Genomic DNA, 16,966 nt, shown 5'->3' with positions numbered 1-16,966 from the left:
CAGTGGAGCATTGATCTTCTCAAAGTAAAAACCCATTAGGGTAATAATAAAAAAGGAAATTTAGTGAAATTTATTGCTCGTTACGTTGGGATCGTCGCATCCCTTCGTATTTTTTCAGTTTAAATTCATCTCTACATTGGTGGAACTGTTTATCGGTCAATATGTGCTCACAGATGGTAATTGATTTATATTTTATGAAATTATATTTAGTCTCGAGTTTTAAGATCTTATCCTTCATTAAAATTGTGTTTTAAATGAAGGTTAATAATTATCATTTTATGATATTTTATTGTTTTTTTTAATAGTTATAATAAATGGCTCGTTACACATTTATCAATCATTTTGTAGTCACCTTCACAACGCAAATGATAATAATATGAAGTTAAATGGTAAACAAATGGAATATCCAAGTTTAACATTTTATTTCAAATTTTTTACATCATGTCTCACCAATTTTAACCGAGTTTTTTACAGAAACGTCATATCCTTTCAAAATATAAACTTACTTGGTTTTGACAACATCTACATCAGAGTACATTCAAAATGAGAAAAAAAAGAAACATATATTACGAAAAATGAAATTTCCCCTTGGAAGTCGAACGATTTACTTCTTGGAAATTTGACTCCCTAAAAGCGCCAATGTTCCAAAATTGGAACATGCTATTTTGAAGGGGTACACCTTTCGGAAATATTAATGTACATTTCTACAAGCATTTTAAAATCGTACATTGAAGTATTTTTCACAACTATAATAAATATCATCACATTTTCTGAAAAAGCCAATTTTTGGTAAATTTTATAAGAAAAAGTTGCAAAAAGCTAAAAAAACACTCATCTTTGAAAAATCGCAATAAATAATTGAAAACATATAAACAATCAAGCAGGATATCAAAAAAAACTTTGAAATAAGACTAAACTGTGTTAAAAAAACTTGTTTATTTTAACGTTATTTCTTGGGAAAATTTTCACTTAAATATGATGTTCCATTTTTGGAACATTGGCAGGTAAACGGTTTAAACAAAAATGCTGCAACTTTTAACTATGATGTAAATGCTCTTCAATTAAACAGACCTAATGATTGTCAGAATAAATTTTTTAATCAGAGTTCATCTACTTCGCAGAATCAAAATAATTTTCAAGATGTTCAATGTCACATTTGTAGTCGAAACCATTGGACCACAAAATGTTGGTATTTTCCAGGGGGTCACACTTTTAACAATTTTCCTCATAGAAGTCGTTCAGGGCATAGAAGATATTACAGCCGGCAGAAGGGGTAGAAATTTCAAGCCCAACAATAAAAATGAATCAAATAGAGGTAATTTAAACTAGAGAGGAGTATTCGAAGTTATGCTAGCCATCAAAATTCGGAGCCCCATAATCATGTCGAATCTACTGAAGGATGACAGGATCCAAACTCGAAAGAAGATAAATATTTTTCAAACTCTAATGGGATAAATGATGATTTTTCTGGGGATTTTAAAAATGTGCGAGAGATAGGCATCTTAAAAAATTTTGATAATCACCATCAAAGAGAAGATAATGACTTACAAAATTTAACTAATAAAGTGCTAATGTCTTGCACCAACTCTGACAATTGCTTACCCATCATTGAACTTACATTTAAAGATTTTAAATGCTATGCACTCATGGACAGTGGGGCCAATATCTCAGTTTGACAGTTTTTTGTTCAGAAAAAATTCCAGAAGTCTCAAAATTAAATTATGTTTCAAAGGGGGTTAAAATTAAAACCGTGAATAACGAAAATATAAATTGTATGTCAGCTGTCGATTTAAAATTCAAAATTCAGGGAAAGTGGTTTTCAAATCTTTTTTTTACCACAAATTTTACTTGGAATGCAAATTACCAATTCATTCTGGGGTATGACTTTTTTCAACGTAACAAAATAATCCTCGGCACAGTAAATAAGAGAATCATTATTGATCAAACTAAATTGGACTTTATTACCATTTCTCCTAATGAGCAAATTAAGCAGGTTAATGCTATTACTACAACCAAGGATACCACTATTAATGATTTGCAGGAACTTTCGACTAATTGCTTCAAAGTAAAATCTGCTCTTAATGTTAAAATTTCTCCAAATTCCATTGAAATTATTAAAATGTGTATTCCTAAAGAACATAAAAATGCAAACTTATTGCTTTTTCCACCGGGTAAAATTCAGGATAAATGTCACATCAATTTTTCTCTGCATTCTGCCAAAAATGCTGGGGGTACGTACATCATTGATAACAATTCAGACAATACACAATTTATCAGTATTCTAGAAGGAAATTGCAGATTTTTCTGTAGTAAGTCCTTTCCAGAGTTTCCGCTACGGTCGCATTTTTCGCAAAAAGACTTTCCCAATTGCGAAAATGAAGCAAGCCATTTTCACTCACGGGTTTTGCTTAGGGTCAGACACACGCAATAAAAAATAAAGAAGGAAACAGAGGGAGATAGGGAGGAAAAAAGGACAAGGCCAAGAATGGCTTGAAAGGAAAATGTCCAACAAAGCCATAAAGAGGGGAGGGGGAGCATACAAATGGAGCGGATAAAAAACAAACGCTTTTTCTCTCTTCTTGTGAGAAGGGAGGGATGAAAAGAAGGAAGCAGGAAAGGGGGAAAGTTTTTCCTCTAGAATAGAACCTAGAAAGTTTTTTCTCTCTTTTCTCCAGATATATTTTCTCCATTGTGGGGGGGGAGTAAGCATTTTGCATAGAGTGGATGGGTGTGTGCAGATGATAGTTTTAGAGAAAGCAGTCCAATCGGTTGATCTTTGAGCTTTTCTGGAGAAGCCTATGATTTCATCATTTTGATTTCACACGCATGTGCAGCAGTGTTTCGTATTTTGAATTATTACTACTTGGATTTTTCTGCGGAACTAGTTTACTCTCAAGGTGTATCAATTCCCAAATAGACAAATATTTACTAAATTAAAAAAAAGTTCTGAATCACAAAATGCAGAAAATATTATCAGCACACATATAAACTCTTAGTTATAAAATAAATTATACATTGGTCCCAAAGGTAACTTATTACATGTTCCACTGTATATGGAACATGCATTAACATTAGTAAAGATCCATATGTAGTTTCTTTTCAGTATGAAAAACTTAAATTTTCAAACAAAGTGTACCATTTTAAACCTCTAACCATCAACCAATTTACCACTATTAACTCTTTCCTTCCCATTATAGCCAAAACTATCTACTACTGTCCCTTCCCGTAATAGTCCAGGCCAGCCCAATGCATTTGCTTTCCCCTCCGAGTCAAGAAGTGTGAAATCGCTCGGGCAGGTTTCGATGCCCCTCCCGTGAAAACGCTATTCATCTGCTCCCTCTTACCCTCGGGACCTCTCAATGGTCTAAGCTTGGGACAAGTTCCTTATCGCTAGGACAAATACTGGTATTTCACATGATTTCAACTTACGAGGAAATAGAGGGCACCTTTGCTTAGGGAATTTTCATTTACTATTTCGACTGATCATTCGATTTTGAGCTGCAGAGAAATTACTTCTAGCAGAAGATGAATTTTGACTCGGGAGGAAATTGATGCTATCCTTTTCAATAGTGACACTGATTTAACAGATATCGACACCGAAGAGGATGGCTAAAATAATGTATCAATTTTATTTCCCCATGCGACAGGATATATATCATCCTTTGACTCTGATGATGAAGATTTAGAAAATGATGATTGCATTGATATTGAAAATGAATTGATTTCTTGGTCGACAAATGTCAACTGCAGTGAAGTTAAAAAAACGCACTTTACTGGAAACCCAGGTTCGAAACATTCATTAGAAGCAGGCTCATTGGAGTTAGATTACTTAAAGTAGAGGTTGGCTATACAGGGTCGAAAAAAGGTGACGTTTTCAAAATCATCTGAACACCCCCTATATTTGTTCTACTCATCACCCTGATTATTTTGGTGTATTACATGTCATGGTGCAGGCCGATTTCAGATGGTGCAGGCCGATTTAGTAGTAGTAACGTAACTCTTCTATTTTTAAAGCATGATATTGATACTTAGTATTTTGTGTTTTCGGCCATAACTGAACCAATTTTTGAGCTAGGATTATGATTTTGGTGTCTTTGCATATGTTTTCATGGCCAATGAATTCAATAAAATTATAATATAAAAGTTCTAAACATATTTTAATATCAAAATTTGCGATTACACAATTTACTTTACATATTTATTTCTTAAGAAAAACTTTGAATAGACTGTCAATAACATGGCAGTTATCCAAAATAAAAGAAGAATTACGACTGCATACCTCCCATGAGCCTATTACATTGCATGGGATAATTTGCTCAATCACTACATTTAGAACTTCTGCTTTCTGTGGATAACGCCATCTCAAATGGTGGCTCTCACCCTGTTTTGGCCAACGTTCTAAATGTTCAATCCTGTACTTATTGATTTGTTCTTCAACAATATGTTCTAAACAAATTCCCACATACCACTCCCTGTTGCCATTTTTGTTATCCCAAATTACAATACAAGGCTCATTAATAATAATATTAACTGAAGCGTCAGGAACAATAGCTGTGATTTCACTGGTAGAACTATCATTTGATATAGGTTCAGTTAAAATTCTCAATGTATCTTCTTCAGAATACATGTCAGGAATTTGAGAAATGTCATTTTCTTCATCATTTGTCAGTAATATTGTCAAATTTATTTTCAAATTTGCAACTTCCATTTGATTCACCCTGTATAAGTAGGGACGGAATTGGAGATCACGAGGCGATGTATGGCGACGAAAGCATAATTCTGTCCTGAGTATGTGTTTTACTCTATTCTTATTTTCAGCATTAGCTTCAAGGCATTGTTCAAGATCTCTTATTGCTGTAAATGGACCATTCCATGATTTACATTTTTGAAGAAGGATATTTCCTGCTTCAACATACTTTTGAGCACTCTCTACACATTTCTGAAGTTTATCCGCCCGCATCTTGTTTTGTTCTTGAACCCATTTCTGCTCTTGTTCATCTAAAATTCGAGCAATATTTTTTGTTGTTTTAGATATAGATTGATTGGCAGATTTGAATAGAGTCATATCATCTCGAATTCCCTTCCCTGTAAATTTGTAATTAGAACATGCAGCTGAACGAGCTGCTAATTTGTCGAATTTCGCTAAATCTTTTCCACATTCCAAATTATTTGTTGGCAATCCAACAAGTAATGCTTCGTCCAATTTGTGAAGCCTAGTTGCTCTTTCATTATCACCAGTGATTACAGAAAATCCATACTCCTTACCACGTTGAACAGCAAGATCTTTACTGGCTTGCATGCAAAATTTATTTAAGAGAAGCGACTCGATTGGTGAACAATTTTGATCAGGCTCAAATGAGTATTTTACTTCATACTTGTTCAGAGTGTTCAAGGAATTAGATATCAAATCTGTGTGCAACTTTGGTAGAATATCTAATAAATCTTTTTGCGAAACCTGCTCAACCATATTTAGGAATGGCATAGTAACCTTATAAGTGAAAATTGAAAGGGCTTTCAAACCAGACAAAATGAAATCGCAGTCAAGATACATTTGACATGCCTGTACTAGTTGGTTGTTACACTTAGTTTCATGTAAAAGTGACTTATACTCATCCATATGGAAAATAATGCAAGCTGCTGTATACCCTAACAAGCCAAAACGACGTTCTTTAAATTGAGAGTGTTTCTTTTTCTTTCCAGCATCTATAACATGCTTCTCAAATGACTCCCATAAAGAAGACTTGTGACCATCATTTGATACAAGCTTTGTAAGAGCTTCCAGAGCCACCTGCACAATGCATTTTGTTGGTGACAAAAATGACTTTATATTTGGCATCCTTGCTATTATTTTTTCACGCAAAGCCAGTTTTTTTTCACAGTCTTTTAGCACAGTTATATTTCCTCGGTCAAATACTTCACATGTGTGGGAAACACAAAGCAGATGTAGTGGTATATGTGCAGATAAAAGAGTCATAGCTACGGACTCTTCAATATGTAGATTTTTAGAAGCAGAATCAGTCATCAAAGCTGAGATTTTTTCCCACAAAGTCTTTGATGTTGTATTACCTGCTACAGCCAAACGACTGAATTCTTCTACCAACAATTTTGATATATTTTCACGGTTTTCAACTGCTAAAGACAATGGTCTCAAGCGAAAAGTTCTTCCTTCTTTTAGCCTAACAACAATGGATGTCCATTCTCCACGGATTCGTCTCCTTGTAGTGGAATCATAATGAACTGTTATATTGTCGCTTCGCTCAGTGTCAAGAATAGCAAGAGCACAGTTTCGTTCCTCTTCAATTGCTAGTAAGTGTTTCACTCGCTCAATGACACGTGATGAAGGTATGACATTTTTGTATAATTCATAATCATCTGCCATTCTTGGCTTTTTTATTCGCTTCGGTGTTTCAGCTACATAATTAGGAACATCTTCAACTGTTCAGTAATAGCACTCATCTGTTAGAGATTCAAGTATTGCTTTGAAAGCTTTGCGGGATTGTTCAATAGTAATCCCTGCTTTGCTACTACATACTGCGAGAGACATTTTAATTTTAGGATTTACATTTCTAATTTTTCGTAATGGTGGTATTATTTCGTTCCATGTTTCAGAACTTTCAGTCTGTGTTGAAGTGTCTATTAATGTCTTGGTAAAACGGACCAATCCTGATCTGTTCTGAGCTTGAACTAGAGCTAAATCAAACTGAGAAGTACTGCAAGCTGGCTGTTCATTTGCTATGTCTGTGTTGTCTTCTATTTCTAACTCAGATGTTTCATCCTGTAACCTAATACGTTCTTCATATTCAATATCAATTTGGTCACTAAGATGTCCTTGACGTAGAGCCTTTTGATCAAAGTAGAATGCCTTCTCATCAGAATCAAATTTATTTGAATCTAAAGCAATGTAAAAACAATAATTATAATTTATATACCATACCAACCAAGAAAAAAAACAATAGCAATAAAATAATAAATTAAATATAATTATTTACCTGATGTTGGCTTTAGAAGGTCCAATAAGTCACTTGCATGGTTGGCACGCCAATTTCTTACGTTAGCTCTGCGATTTCCTCGTTTTTTTTGCACTTTTGTCCGAAATAACTTTAGATGTTGATTAATCTTCTTTTTTATAGTAGTTAAGCAAATTACATGTTCCTTTGTAAAAGCTTTGTGCCACAATATTTCCAATTCAACAGCAAAAGTATGAACTGCTAAATTTTGCTTGGAACTTCCATACGATGGAGCACAACTAGTAATGGCCAACACACATTCACTAATAAGAGGAAGTTTGTCCATGAAAACAAATCTCAACTCCTTGCCACTCATGATTTTGGTTAATAAAAGTGCACAGATTTGTTCTGCTTGCTTTTAAACATGAAAAATTTAAATTCAAAAAAGAATTAAGGAAAACATAAAAAGTTTACTGGTCATTTTAACATTAACAAACATGCATGTGGAGATGTTTACATTTTTCCATGGCTGAGGTTACAGTTAAAAACAGGGTTAGTCATAATTGTAAAAATTAAGACCTAAAAGAATATAGGTGGCGCTATGAAAAATTGTTATAATAATTTCATTTAGGCTTTAAATAAAAAAAATGTAAACATCTCTACATGCATGATTGTTTAAGTGATCAGGATACTTTTTACGCTTTTCCTAATTAATAATATTAATTAAATTTGTGCATATGGTGACATTTTAGGCAGAGATTAACAGTTAACATTGTAATTGCATTTATTATTTATTAAAGGTGCTCAGGAGTGAAGTCTTAAGCTTAATTCTTCTATTGTTATGTTAATCAATGGGAAATCGTAGTGTCGCCTTTAATTATTCTTTTTTTTTTTTTTAATTATAAAGAAGAATTAGGTTTAAGATTTCACTCCTGATGCCTCTTAATTATGAAAACATATGTAGAGACATCAAAATCATTGTCTTAGCTGAAAAATTGATAAAGTTATGGCCTAAAACATATAAATTATTGCCGCAATACAAAAAATGACAGTTTTCTTCACTAAATTGGCCTGCACCATCTGAAATTCCAACCAAACATGACATGTAATACACCAAAGTAATCAGGGTGATGAGTAGAACAAATATAGGGGGTGTTCAGATGATTTTGAAATATGTCATTTTTATAGCCAACCACTACTTAAAGTTATTAGTGAATGATGAAGAAATGGAAAACATACTGAAGAATACAAATTTGTATGCTGAAATTGCTGCTGAAAAATCTAAAAAAGTTGATAAAAATTGGAGGCCAAAAACAAGTATCGAAGAGATGTGTTCATTCATATCAGTATCATAATTTTGTAATGAGTATGGTTAGAATGTCACATAGAACAGATTATTGATGCACTAATCCAGTTCTCAGCCATGATATGATTTAAAAAATAATGCCAAAAAATAGATTCTTCCAAATTTTACGATACTTTTATATATCTGATAAATAAATAGAGAAGCCAAGAAATAACCCAGATTATATTTTTCAAAAGCTTGAACCTTGATTGTGAAATTGAAAGATTAAATTCAAACAACATTTTTATCCTCATAAAGAACTGACAGCGGATGAGGCATTAATAAAGTACAAAGGAAGACTTGGCATCGTGCAATATACAGTAGACTCCCGATTATCCGCGAATCAATCAACAATCACGAAAATGTATTTTCGCAGTAAAAAAGCGAATACCAGTGGCTGGTTTTTTTTTTTTTTTTTTTGAAAAATTGTAAATTTACACTCAGTTGTTTTTGCTTGATTGATTGACTTAATTTAATTTTATTATTATTATTATTATTGTGCGTTCTTCATCGTACATACACTTGTTTGTTATTGATGTTAAGTTCGATTGTGCAAAAATACAAAACATTTGTACTGTACTCTATATATATTTTCACTGTTTGCAGAAAGTGTTATGCATCAATACAGTTAAGAATTTGAGATAGGACAATTTTTACCTGATTTGTCCCCCATTTTAGTCTTTTTGCGGTTATCCGAGATTTTTATTATCCGCGGCACTTGTGCCACCCAATTCCATGGATAATCGGGAGTTTACTGTATGCCTCTAAACCCAGCAAAAAGGGGGATAAAAATATGGATGTTATGCACATTTCATTTTGGATATGTGCATAATTTTAATGTTCATGGTGGAAAAAGTGATGCCGTAGAAAGATGCAATAACGGATTAGGGTATGACGTTGTGATGAATTTGGTTCAACCATTGAAAGCTAAATTTTATGAAGTTTATTTTTATCGCTTTTTTTTTTTTTTCAAGCGTTAAATTAGCAAGAGTACTTCTGAAAAAGAGTATTGTGTCATGTGGTACTGTTACATCCAATAGGGAACAGTTGGCGGAGGGTTTAAAAGAGAACGAGTACAGCTAAATTTCCAAGGTCAAAGTGTTACTTTCCAGTGCAGTCAGGAACAGCATTTGTTGTGCAGCACTTGGCTTGACAAAAAACCAATCAGCATCATATCCACACTTGGAGATGAGTTTAGTTACAGTAAAAAGAAGAAAAGGTAAAGAAATTAATGAAATTAGTTGCCCTAAAGCTTTACAACTGTACAACTCCAATATGGGAGGGGTTGATTTGGCAGACCAATGTCAAAAGTACTACAGTGTCTCGAGGAAATCAATGAAGTGGTGGTATTACCTCTTCTGGTTTCTGTTGGACACAACAATAGTAAATTCATTCATCATTATGAGTGTAACAAACTATCCTCAAGCACATCGACCTGAAACACTAAAGGATTTCACAACTAAATTAACTGAACAAATAGTTCAAAATTTTACAAGTCGAAAAAGATGTGTGAGTGTAGTTGAAAGTATTTTCGAGCATCAGCACAAAAGGAAAAAAATCGAGGGTAGCAAGAAAACTTGTTTTAAATGTAGAAAAGAAAAGAACCAATTTAGGACACCCAATTCAAAGTGCATGGGAATACGAAATTTGTATATTATGTTTATGTATAGCTTGTTTTTAACGAATGTATGTGTGGTATACAGATTACCATATTTCAGTTGTATACATTTCACCTGCATTATATCCCTCATATGCCGCTACTCAACAAAATGAGATGTTTACATTTTTTTCAAGTTGACGCTATATGCAACTGTCGCCTTACACACTCTGGCAATTTGTCCCCCCTATCCTACACGTTTTGGTGAAACCTAAAATCGTAGCGCATTAATCTTTCGATTATCATTCACCGCTTGCAGCACTGCCTCTGTTTTGAGGGATGAGTTAACTAGCTGTAACGCAACTGGAAGTTCCATGCATGTTTTTTTGAATTAGAACAGGGGATTTGCGGAGAAGAAAATGATTGGCCTGTAAATGGTTGGATGGATTGTAAAAGCTTTTTTTTTCTTGCAACGAATTTTTAGGCATTAGTGCCCGACTTGCCGATTGAGAGCCGATGGGAGAGCACCCAGCAATGCGGAAGGATAGGAAAATGGCGAGATGCCATATACGTAACACATTGTTGTAAAGATATGATATCCTTTGTACTATTAGTAATTGATTAGTAATTACAGGTATATACTAATGCTTTTGTATCACACTGGTATTGTCAATTATTTTGGGCATAAAATAACGTGATGGTAATGTCGTGTGATATGTTTTCTCATTAATGCTTCGCATATGTATCTGTATTGAATGTGCAACGGCAGAATGTTAATATGATGTAATGTGTTTTACGTCCGTATTAAACCTCTTGGTATGATTTGAAATTTTGTTTTTTATGGTAGTATTTTAACTCCATTTTTACATTTTAAGATACCGAAGAGTACTTGTTTACGAGCCTAAATAATGAAAAATATTTCTGAGATTTGACGACGAAAAAATGCTATACATGTTTTTAAAGTAGATGATGTCCACATGGGTGCATGGTTAGTGATACATCTCCTTCAATGTATTATGACAAATATAGGAGCTCTAATGGTTCTAACACAAGTGTAGTTAGTTTTTTCGTGTTAACTGTGGAGTTTGTTTCGAATCTGGGGTTGATTTTTGCAATGCAGCACGCGGTGCCACTTACGATCATTTGGCCTGATTCCACACCACAGAATTCTGATTGTAACTAACAGAAAAAATAAATAAATACATAAATAAAATTTTAAAAAATCCGAAAAAGAAAAAAAACAATAGCGATGATGAATAAATCTGAACAATATTGAATTTATATTGATTTTCTGAACTATTGTTATAAAAAAAATATATATTTTATTTGAAATATACAATGGATTAAAAATCCATTGTGAAAATAAATTCTAAATATTTTACAGACATGAGGAATTTTTTATTCTTTATAAACTCAAATCCATTTTGGTTGTCCCCCCCAAAGGGTGACACTCGGAGCAAATGCTATCCCCCCCCCCTTCTCTGAAGTGACATTGCTAATTAAATTAATCATGTTATCATTCAATTTGTTGTCCTGAAAAAAATTATAAAGCAGCAACACTTCTAATACTTTTTTTACTTGAAATAGTTTCGTAGGTTTTATTGATATTAGTATAATGTTATTTTAATTGCTAACAAACACTCCAGGAGATTATACAAATAAGCCGGTAAACTTGATAAATATTGAATAATGTATCACATTTACCAGATTTATTGGTGATTATGTATAATCACCGCTAGTTACATACAATGACCAATTTATCACGTTTACCTTTACATATATATATATATATATATATATATATAGTATCACTGAATTTTACGAAAAAAAAAAAACACTTTAGCTATATGAATTATAGAATGATGTTTTTCCGTTTTTGAGCCAAATTCTCAGAAATTTGCTTGAATTGCAAAAGCTGCTCCACCCCGAACCTTGAAGCACCTGGCTCTTGTCAAAGGCGTGGTGTTAGCTGTCAGCAGTGAAAAAATTTGAATGTCTGAGAGGGGGAAAGCATTTGCACGTGGATTTGGGCTATCTGCTCAGGAAGGAAAAGACAAATAAGAAAATTTTGCTTGGGAAGGAAAGAGTTAAATTGGTTTTTTAAAAGAACCTTACATGTAAAATGGCACCTAGAGGTTTTTCATTTTGACAATTTAAAAACTTATTTCAGGCATGGTTACACCTGGATTTTAATTTCTATTTTTACCGCTGGCGGAGATCCAAAGTAAAGATTGTTTCTCACAGAGGAATTTTTGAAACATTTATTTGATGCATCTTCTAATAAGCAAAATTAAGTACAATGAAAAGCAGACAAATATCTTAACATAGCATACCTTTTTATCCATTAAAAGTTCTTTTCTTGAACACTCGACATCTTTAATCTGCTTGACTACCTGTAGAAGATACAAAGTAAAAATTAAATAAACAGAAATTAGTAAAATAAATATCGCTTTCTGCAGCAAATAACTATTAACTAGTGTATAAATTCAACATTTACTTCCTTAGATCAATTTTTTAACTAACAACATTATTTAACTAAGAATGAGGGGGGGACATAAACCTCCATAAAAACTTTGCAATATAGAAATCTGGCCATTTGGTATTCGTCAAAGAGAGACAGATTTACATGCTTTTTTACTGAAACTTTGTGTCACTGAACATGCTTTGTTATATAGAGAACTTCGTTAAATCGAGTGTTCGCTATACGGAGACATGACTAACTCTGAATTTGCAAACCTTCTTTGTGACTGATCACATGGAAATTAAAGGCTGTTTTAAAAACAAATGCATGCAAAAGACTGCAGGAAATCATACAGCAACATTTTATTGATACTAGTTCAGGATAAAAGCAACACCATGGTGAAAACAAATCTTTTGCAAAAAAACCCCGATCCCAAAAACACACACATAACCTGTTCATTACCTTTCATTTTTCTTTTTAAAACATTTGGCAAGATGTTCCCATTTTTCTCTGAAAGTAAGGTGTCAATTTACATATGAGCTTTGGATCTGAACGTTGGGGGCTGAGTTGATTAATATGCAACTGCAGCCAAACCTCTATACATCGAGCTTCCACACATCAAAATTATCTATGCATCGAACTTCCAAGTTCATTATATAGGAAAATTGTTTCTATTTTTCAAAAAAATCTCTACGAATTTTTTTGCAAGACATTTAGAAATTTCTTCTATTTTAGATCGTTGTCTCACAAAAACTGAAGGTTAAAGGGGGAAAATGAAGTTTAGTAAAGGTCGCTACAAAACTCAGAAGGAAGCCATGGTTGGGAGGGTGCATAGAAAGGTCGTTACTACGTTCTGGAGTCCTTAAATTCCCTGAAGTTTATTTTAATTCTTGATTGCAATCAACAATACAGTAAAATTAGTTTCAAGCTCTCTCTTTTGTCTATTGATTGCCATTCCTAGTTTCTTTAAACTCAGAGAAAATTATTCAAGTTAAGTATAAATTCTTTTTGATTTTTTACTTTTCTCTCGATTACACTGTCAAAATGAAAATCCCTTAATGTTGCGGATAAAGTTGAATTGTCGAAGAATGAAGACATTTGAAGGCACAAAAATGCCATTTCTGGTAAATTTAGAATTTTAGCAAGCAGAGAATCTACTATTATAAGAAATCGGAAAGCCATAATGAAAGCATTGAAACTGCAACACAGTAGGCTCTTTAGAAACTATGTAGCACTCAGTAAATGTTTCAAACAAGAAAATTAGCATTCATTTCAATATTTTAGGAGCAATTAATGACAAACTAAGATTGCTTCAAAATATCAAAGACTTCTATTTATGAATTTTTTTTTTTTTTTTTGGTTACCAGAAATTTGTTACCTTGATATATGAAGGTCCGACTGTATATACACATACAATAAGGCCTTTTTTGACAGCAGGGATTTTCAGTAGGAATGAGCATCAATATAATATAATTTCATTTCATAAAGCTTAAAATTTATTTCTTTAACATTATTTACCATATCATTTATTATGTCCATCTTTTTTAAGTACCTTTTTATTTCTTCAGAGGCATTTTCTAAAAATCTGAAACATAAACAGAAAATGTTAGTTACATCCAAGTAAGCTACATTGGATAATTAATAATATTACCCTAACAGTCGGGGTTGAACAATTTAAATCAACCCAACTTAAATTACAATTTAAATCATGAATAAATCAGTTGATTTTTTTTTTAAATTTCAGAAGAATGAATTTGATTAGAAAAGAGTAAAGTAAACTCTCAATTATCTGCGGAATTGGGTGGCACATGTGAAGCAGATAATAAAAATTGAGGATAAACCGCAAAAAAAGATGAAATGAGTTACAAACAAGGTAAAAGTAGTAGTACTTCAAAAACTGAGCTGTATTGATGCATAATACTTTCTACAAACAGTGAAAATATATGAAGCACAGTAAAAATGGTTTGTGTTTTTGCACAACAGAATTTAACATCAATAAAGATCAAGTATGTACGATGAAGAAAGCACAAAAAATAAATAAATCAAAAACAGCAGAATTTGATTTTACAATTTTTCGATTAAAAAAAAAACAGCTATTGGTATTTCTTTTTCGCTGCGAAAAGACATATTCTAGATTATCGATGGGTTTGCAGATAATCTGCCCCGCGGATAAACCGCTTGAGGATAATCGGGAGTTTACGGTACACAAACAAATATTACCAAAAGAAAAAAGAATGACTCATATTGTTGTTAAATAAAATAAAATGAAACTGGAGAAAAAATTTTAAAAAATATCATAGCAATAAAATTAAAAGGAAAAGAACTTCCAAAGGGTACATGAAACAAGATGTTGCTTTTCAATGAAACTAAGCATAATAAATTAGATTGTATACTACTTATCTGTCAGGAGTTATGCCATTTAACTATTCACTTAAAAATTAACTGTTTATACAACCCTTTTCAACTTTCATTAAATCAAAACAATAAAACAAAATGTAAGATTTTTTTTTTTTTAATTGCCTGCTTCTCATTCCAGATTTAAAAGTCAAGTAGGCTTTTTGTTTTTTTTTTTTTTAATCATGCATTTTATTTTAGGGGGTTTTTTTTCAAAACAATTTTTAAAAAATCACACACACACAGAAATTAATTTAATGCTTCATGTTTTTCCCCCTTTGTTTCTGAAGTTAATATAATTCTATATTGTTTTAAAATTCTTTAATTTATTTTAAAAGAAAGTGGAAAAGATGTTGTCTATTTTGATTGTTGAAAAAAGTCTGAAATAAACCCATCTGGATATGAGACTTAATATTGTAACAAGTTTTTGTTAAACTCAAATATACACCTGCAGTTCATGGTTACCAGATGTGACTAAAATTACAAAAATTATACAACTTTGCCAACTTTAATGTTTTATTAAGTATTAAAAAAGAATTATTTGATTTAGACATCTAACTTGAACAGTTTCATTTGTTAATATCAAATATTACTTAAATACATATAAAACTCAAAAAATTATTCAAATTTTATTTATTTATTTATTTATTTATTTTGTAATCATGATTTTAATCAAAGCTGCTAATAGCAAAATTCTTCCATCTCACAGTAAAAAATAAATAATTGATCTGAAACACATGATGCATATGTGTCTGATAGACAATGCATTGTCTAAACATTTTACAACAAAAAAGAGAAAAGTGAGTTTCTTTCCGTTTTATGAAATTTTATTTTACTATCCTACCCATTCTAAGAGATTATAAGTAGCTAGTGGACGCTGTTAGAGAAGAATTTAAGATTGTTCAAACAAAGAATTTCAACTTTTTACTCAGTTAAAATATGCACAAAACGTATTCTCAACTGTTCCCTCACAAACAGTACCATAAAATCTTCAATAATTCCAAAAGTCTCTCCTTTTGATAAGAACAGCAATTGTTAAAAATTTCCAATGCAAAAAGGTCGCAGCTCCGCATTATTATCCTAAATTCCTCTAATAATCCTTGTCAATAGCTGAGAGGTCCTGCACCATTAACTGTTGGAATTGTGGATGCATGCAGAATAAAGGCAGATTGCTACAATATTTTTACAGGGTGACTTCCAACAACTTGACAAGTCCGTAGCACATCAAGCCTCTAGAATTCACTGGGCAAAAGCAGGTTCGACATGACATTAGGAGACATTCTATGACCTTTGTCACCTCAGTATATAGAGAGAGAAGGGATTTTCTTCTCTGAGTCAAAAACCTATACACTGAGGTTTAATTTCTAGAATCTTACTCTTACTGTAAAACACCTGTACTGTAAACACCTGTAAAACAAGGTGGGAGGAGTGAAGTGGCATGAATCGTATAATGTTTTGTTCTGAAAATATATTCATGATTGATGACAATAGGTACACATAAAAAAATTCAGGAAAAAAAAGGTAGTCAAAAAATTTTTATGAAGGGGAAAAAATTAATTTGAAAATGTTCTCAAAAAAAGTCATGAAAATCTCTGCTGTTATTTTACCCTATAATTAGATCAGATAAACTACAGTTTAAAGGAAAGAAACCGGGATTTTGAAGTAAACTATATTTTACTTTCATTAGAAAGCGACATTTAAACTTGCATCATATTTAAACCTTTTACTATCAGAAACATGGTATAAAGATAATGTCTGTACTGCTGCATTGGAAAAAAAAAAAAAAAAAAAAAACTATCACAAAGAAAGTAATAAAAAGACATTTTTTACTGCACAACCTCCCCAAAAATATGAGTCCAAGTAGAAATAGATGGAAAACACTAACATGAGTAGCGAAACAATTTACAATACCTGTTTAAATCCTCACTCGAATACACATATTTCTCAAACTTCTCTTTTCTTTTGTTTTCTTTTAAAAATCTTTTTACTGCTTGAAGATGGGGAGAACTAAAACGACAAAATACAATATTGCATCAGTGTGGTTGTTAAAATGTCATGAAATAAATTTGTCAAAAAAGAGGAGAGAAATTCTTGCATAAGTTAGCCATAGTTGCCTAAAAGTTGTTGTATGTGATCAGATAGGTAATAGTTAAATACTGAATATGACAAACCAGAAAAAAAAAATCTTTTGTGAAAAACAGAAAAGCATTTTAATACAGTAA

The 16,966-nt window shown here is 32.2% G+C and overlaps 1 protein-coding gene across 1 annotated transcript in view; it reads right to left on the bottom strand.

Moving 5' to 3' along the window:
- Window positions 1-16,966, bottom strand: part of LOC129229823 (uncharacterized) — a 100,906-nt gene that overhangs the window by 34,531 nt on the left and 49,409 nt on the right. Inside the window, exons 3-5 of the mRNA XM_054864197.1 lie at window positions 16,656-16,751; window positions 13,869-13,935; window positions 12,223-12,282 (exon numbers count right to left, since the gene is read on the bottom strand). Coding sequence (XP_054720172.1) covers window positions 12,223-12,282; window positions 13,869-13,935; window positions 16,656-16,751 — 223 coding nt within the window. The remainder of the gene's footprint in view (window positions 1-12,222; window positions 12,283-13,868; window positions 13,936-16,655; window positions 16,752-16,966) is intronic.

This window comes from Uloborus diversus, chromosome 9 (assembly GCF_026930045.1).
Source record: "Uloborus diversus isolate 005 chromosome 9, Udiv.v.3.1, whole genome shotgun sequence".
NCBI lineage: Eukaryota > Metazoa > Arthropoda > Arachnida > Araneae > Uloboridae > Uloborus > Uloborus diversus.
Note: the sequence above shows the minus strand (reverse complement) of the source record. Positions and strands in the feature narration are given on the sequence as shown.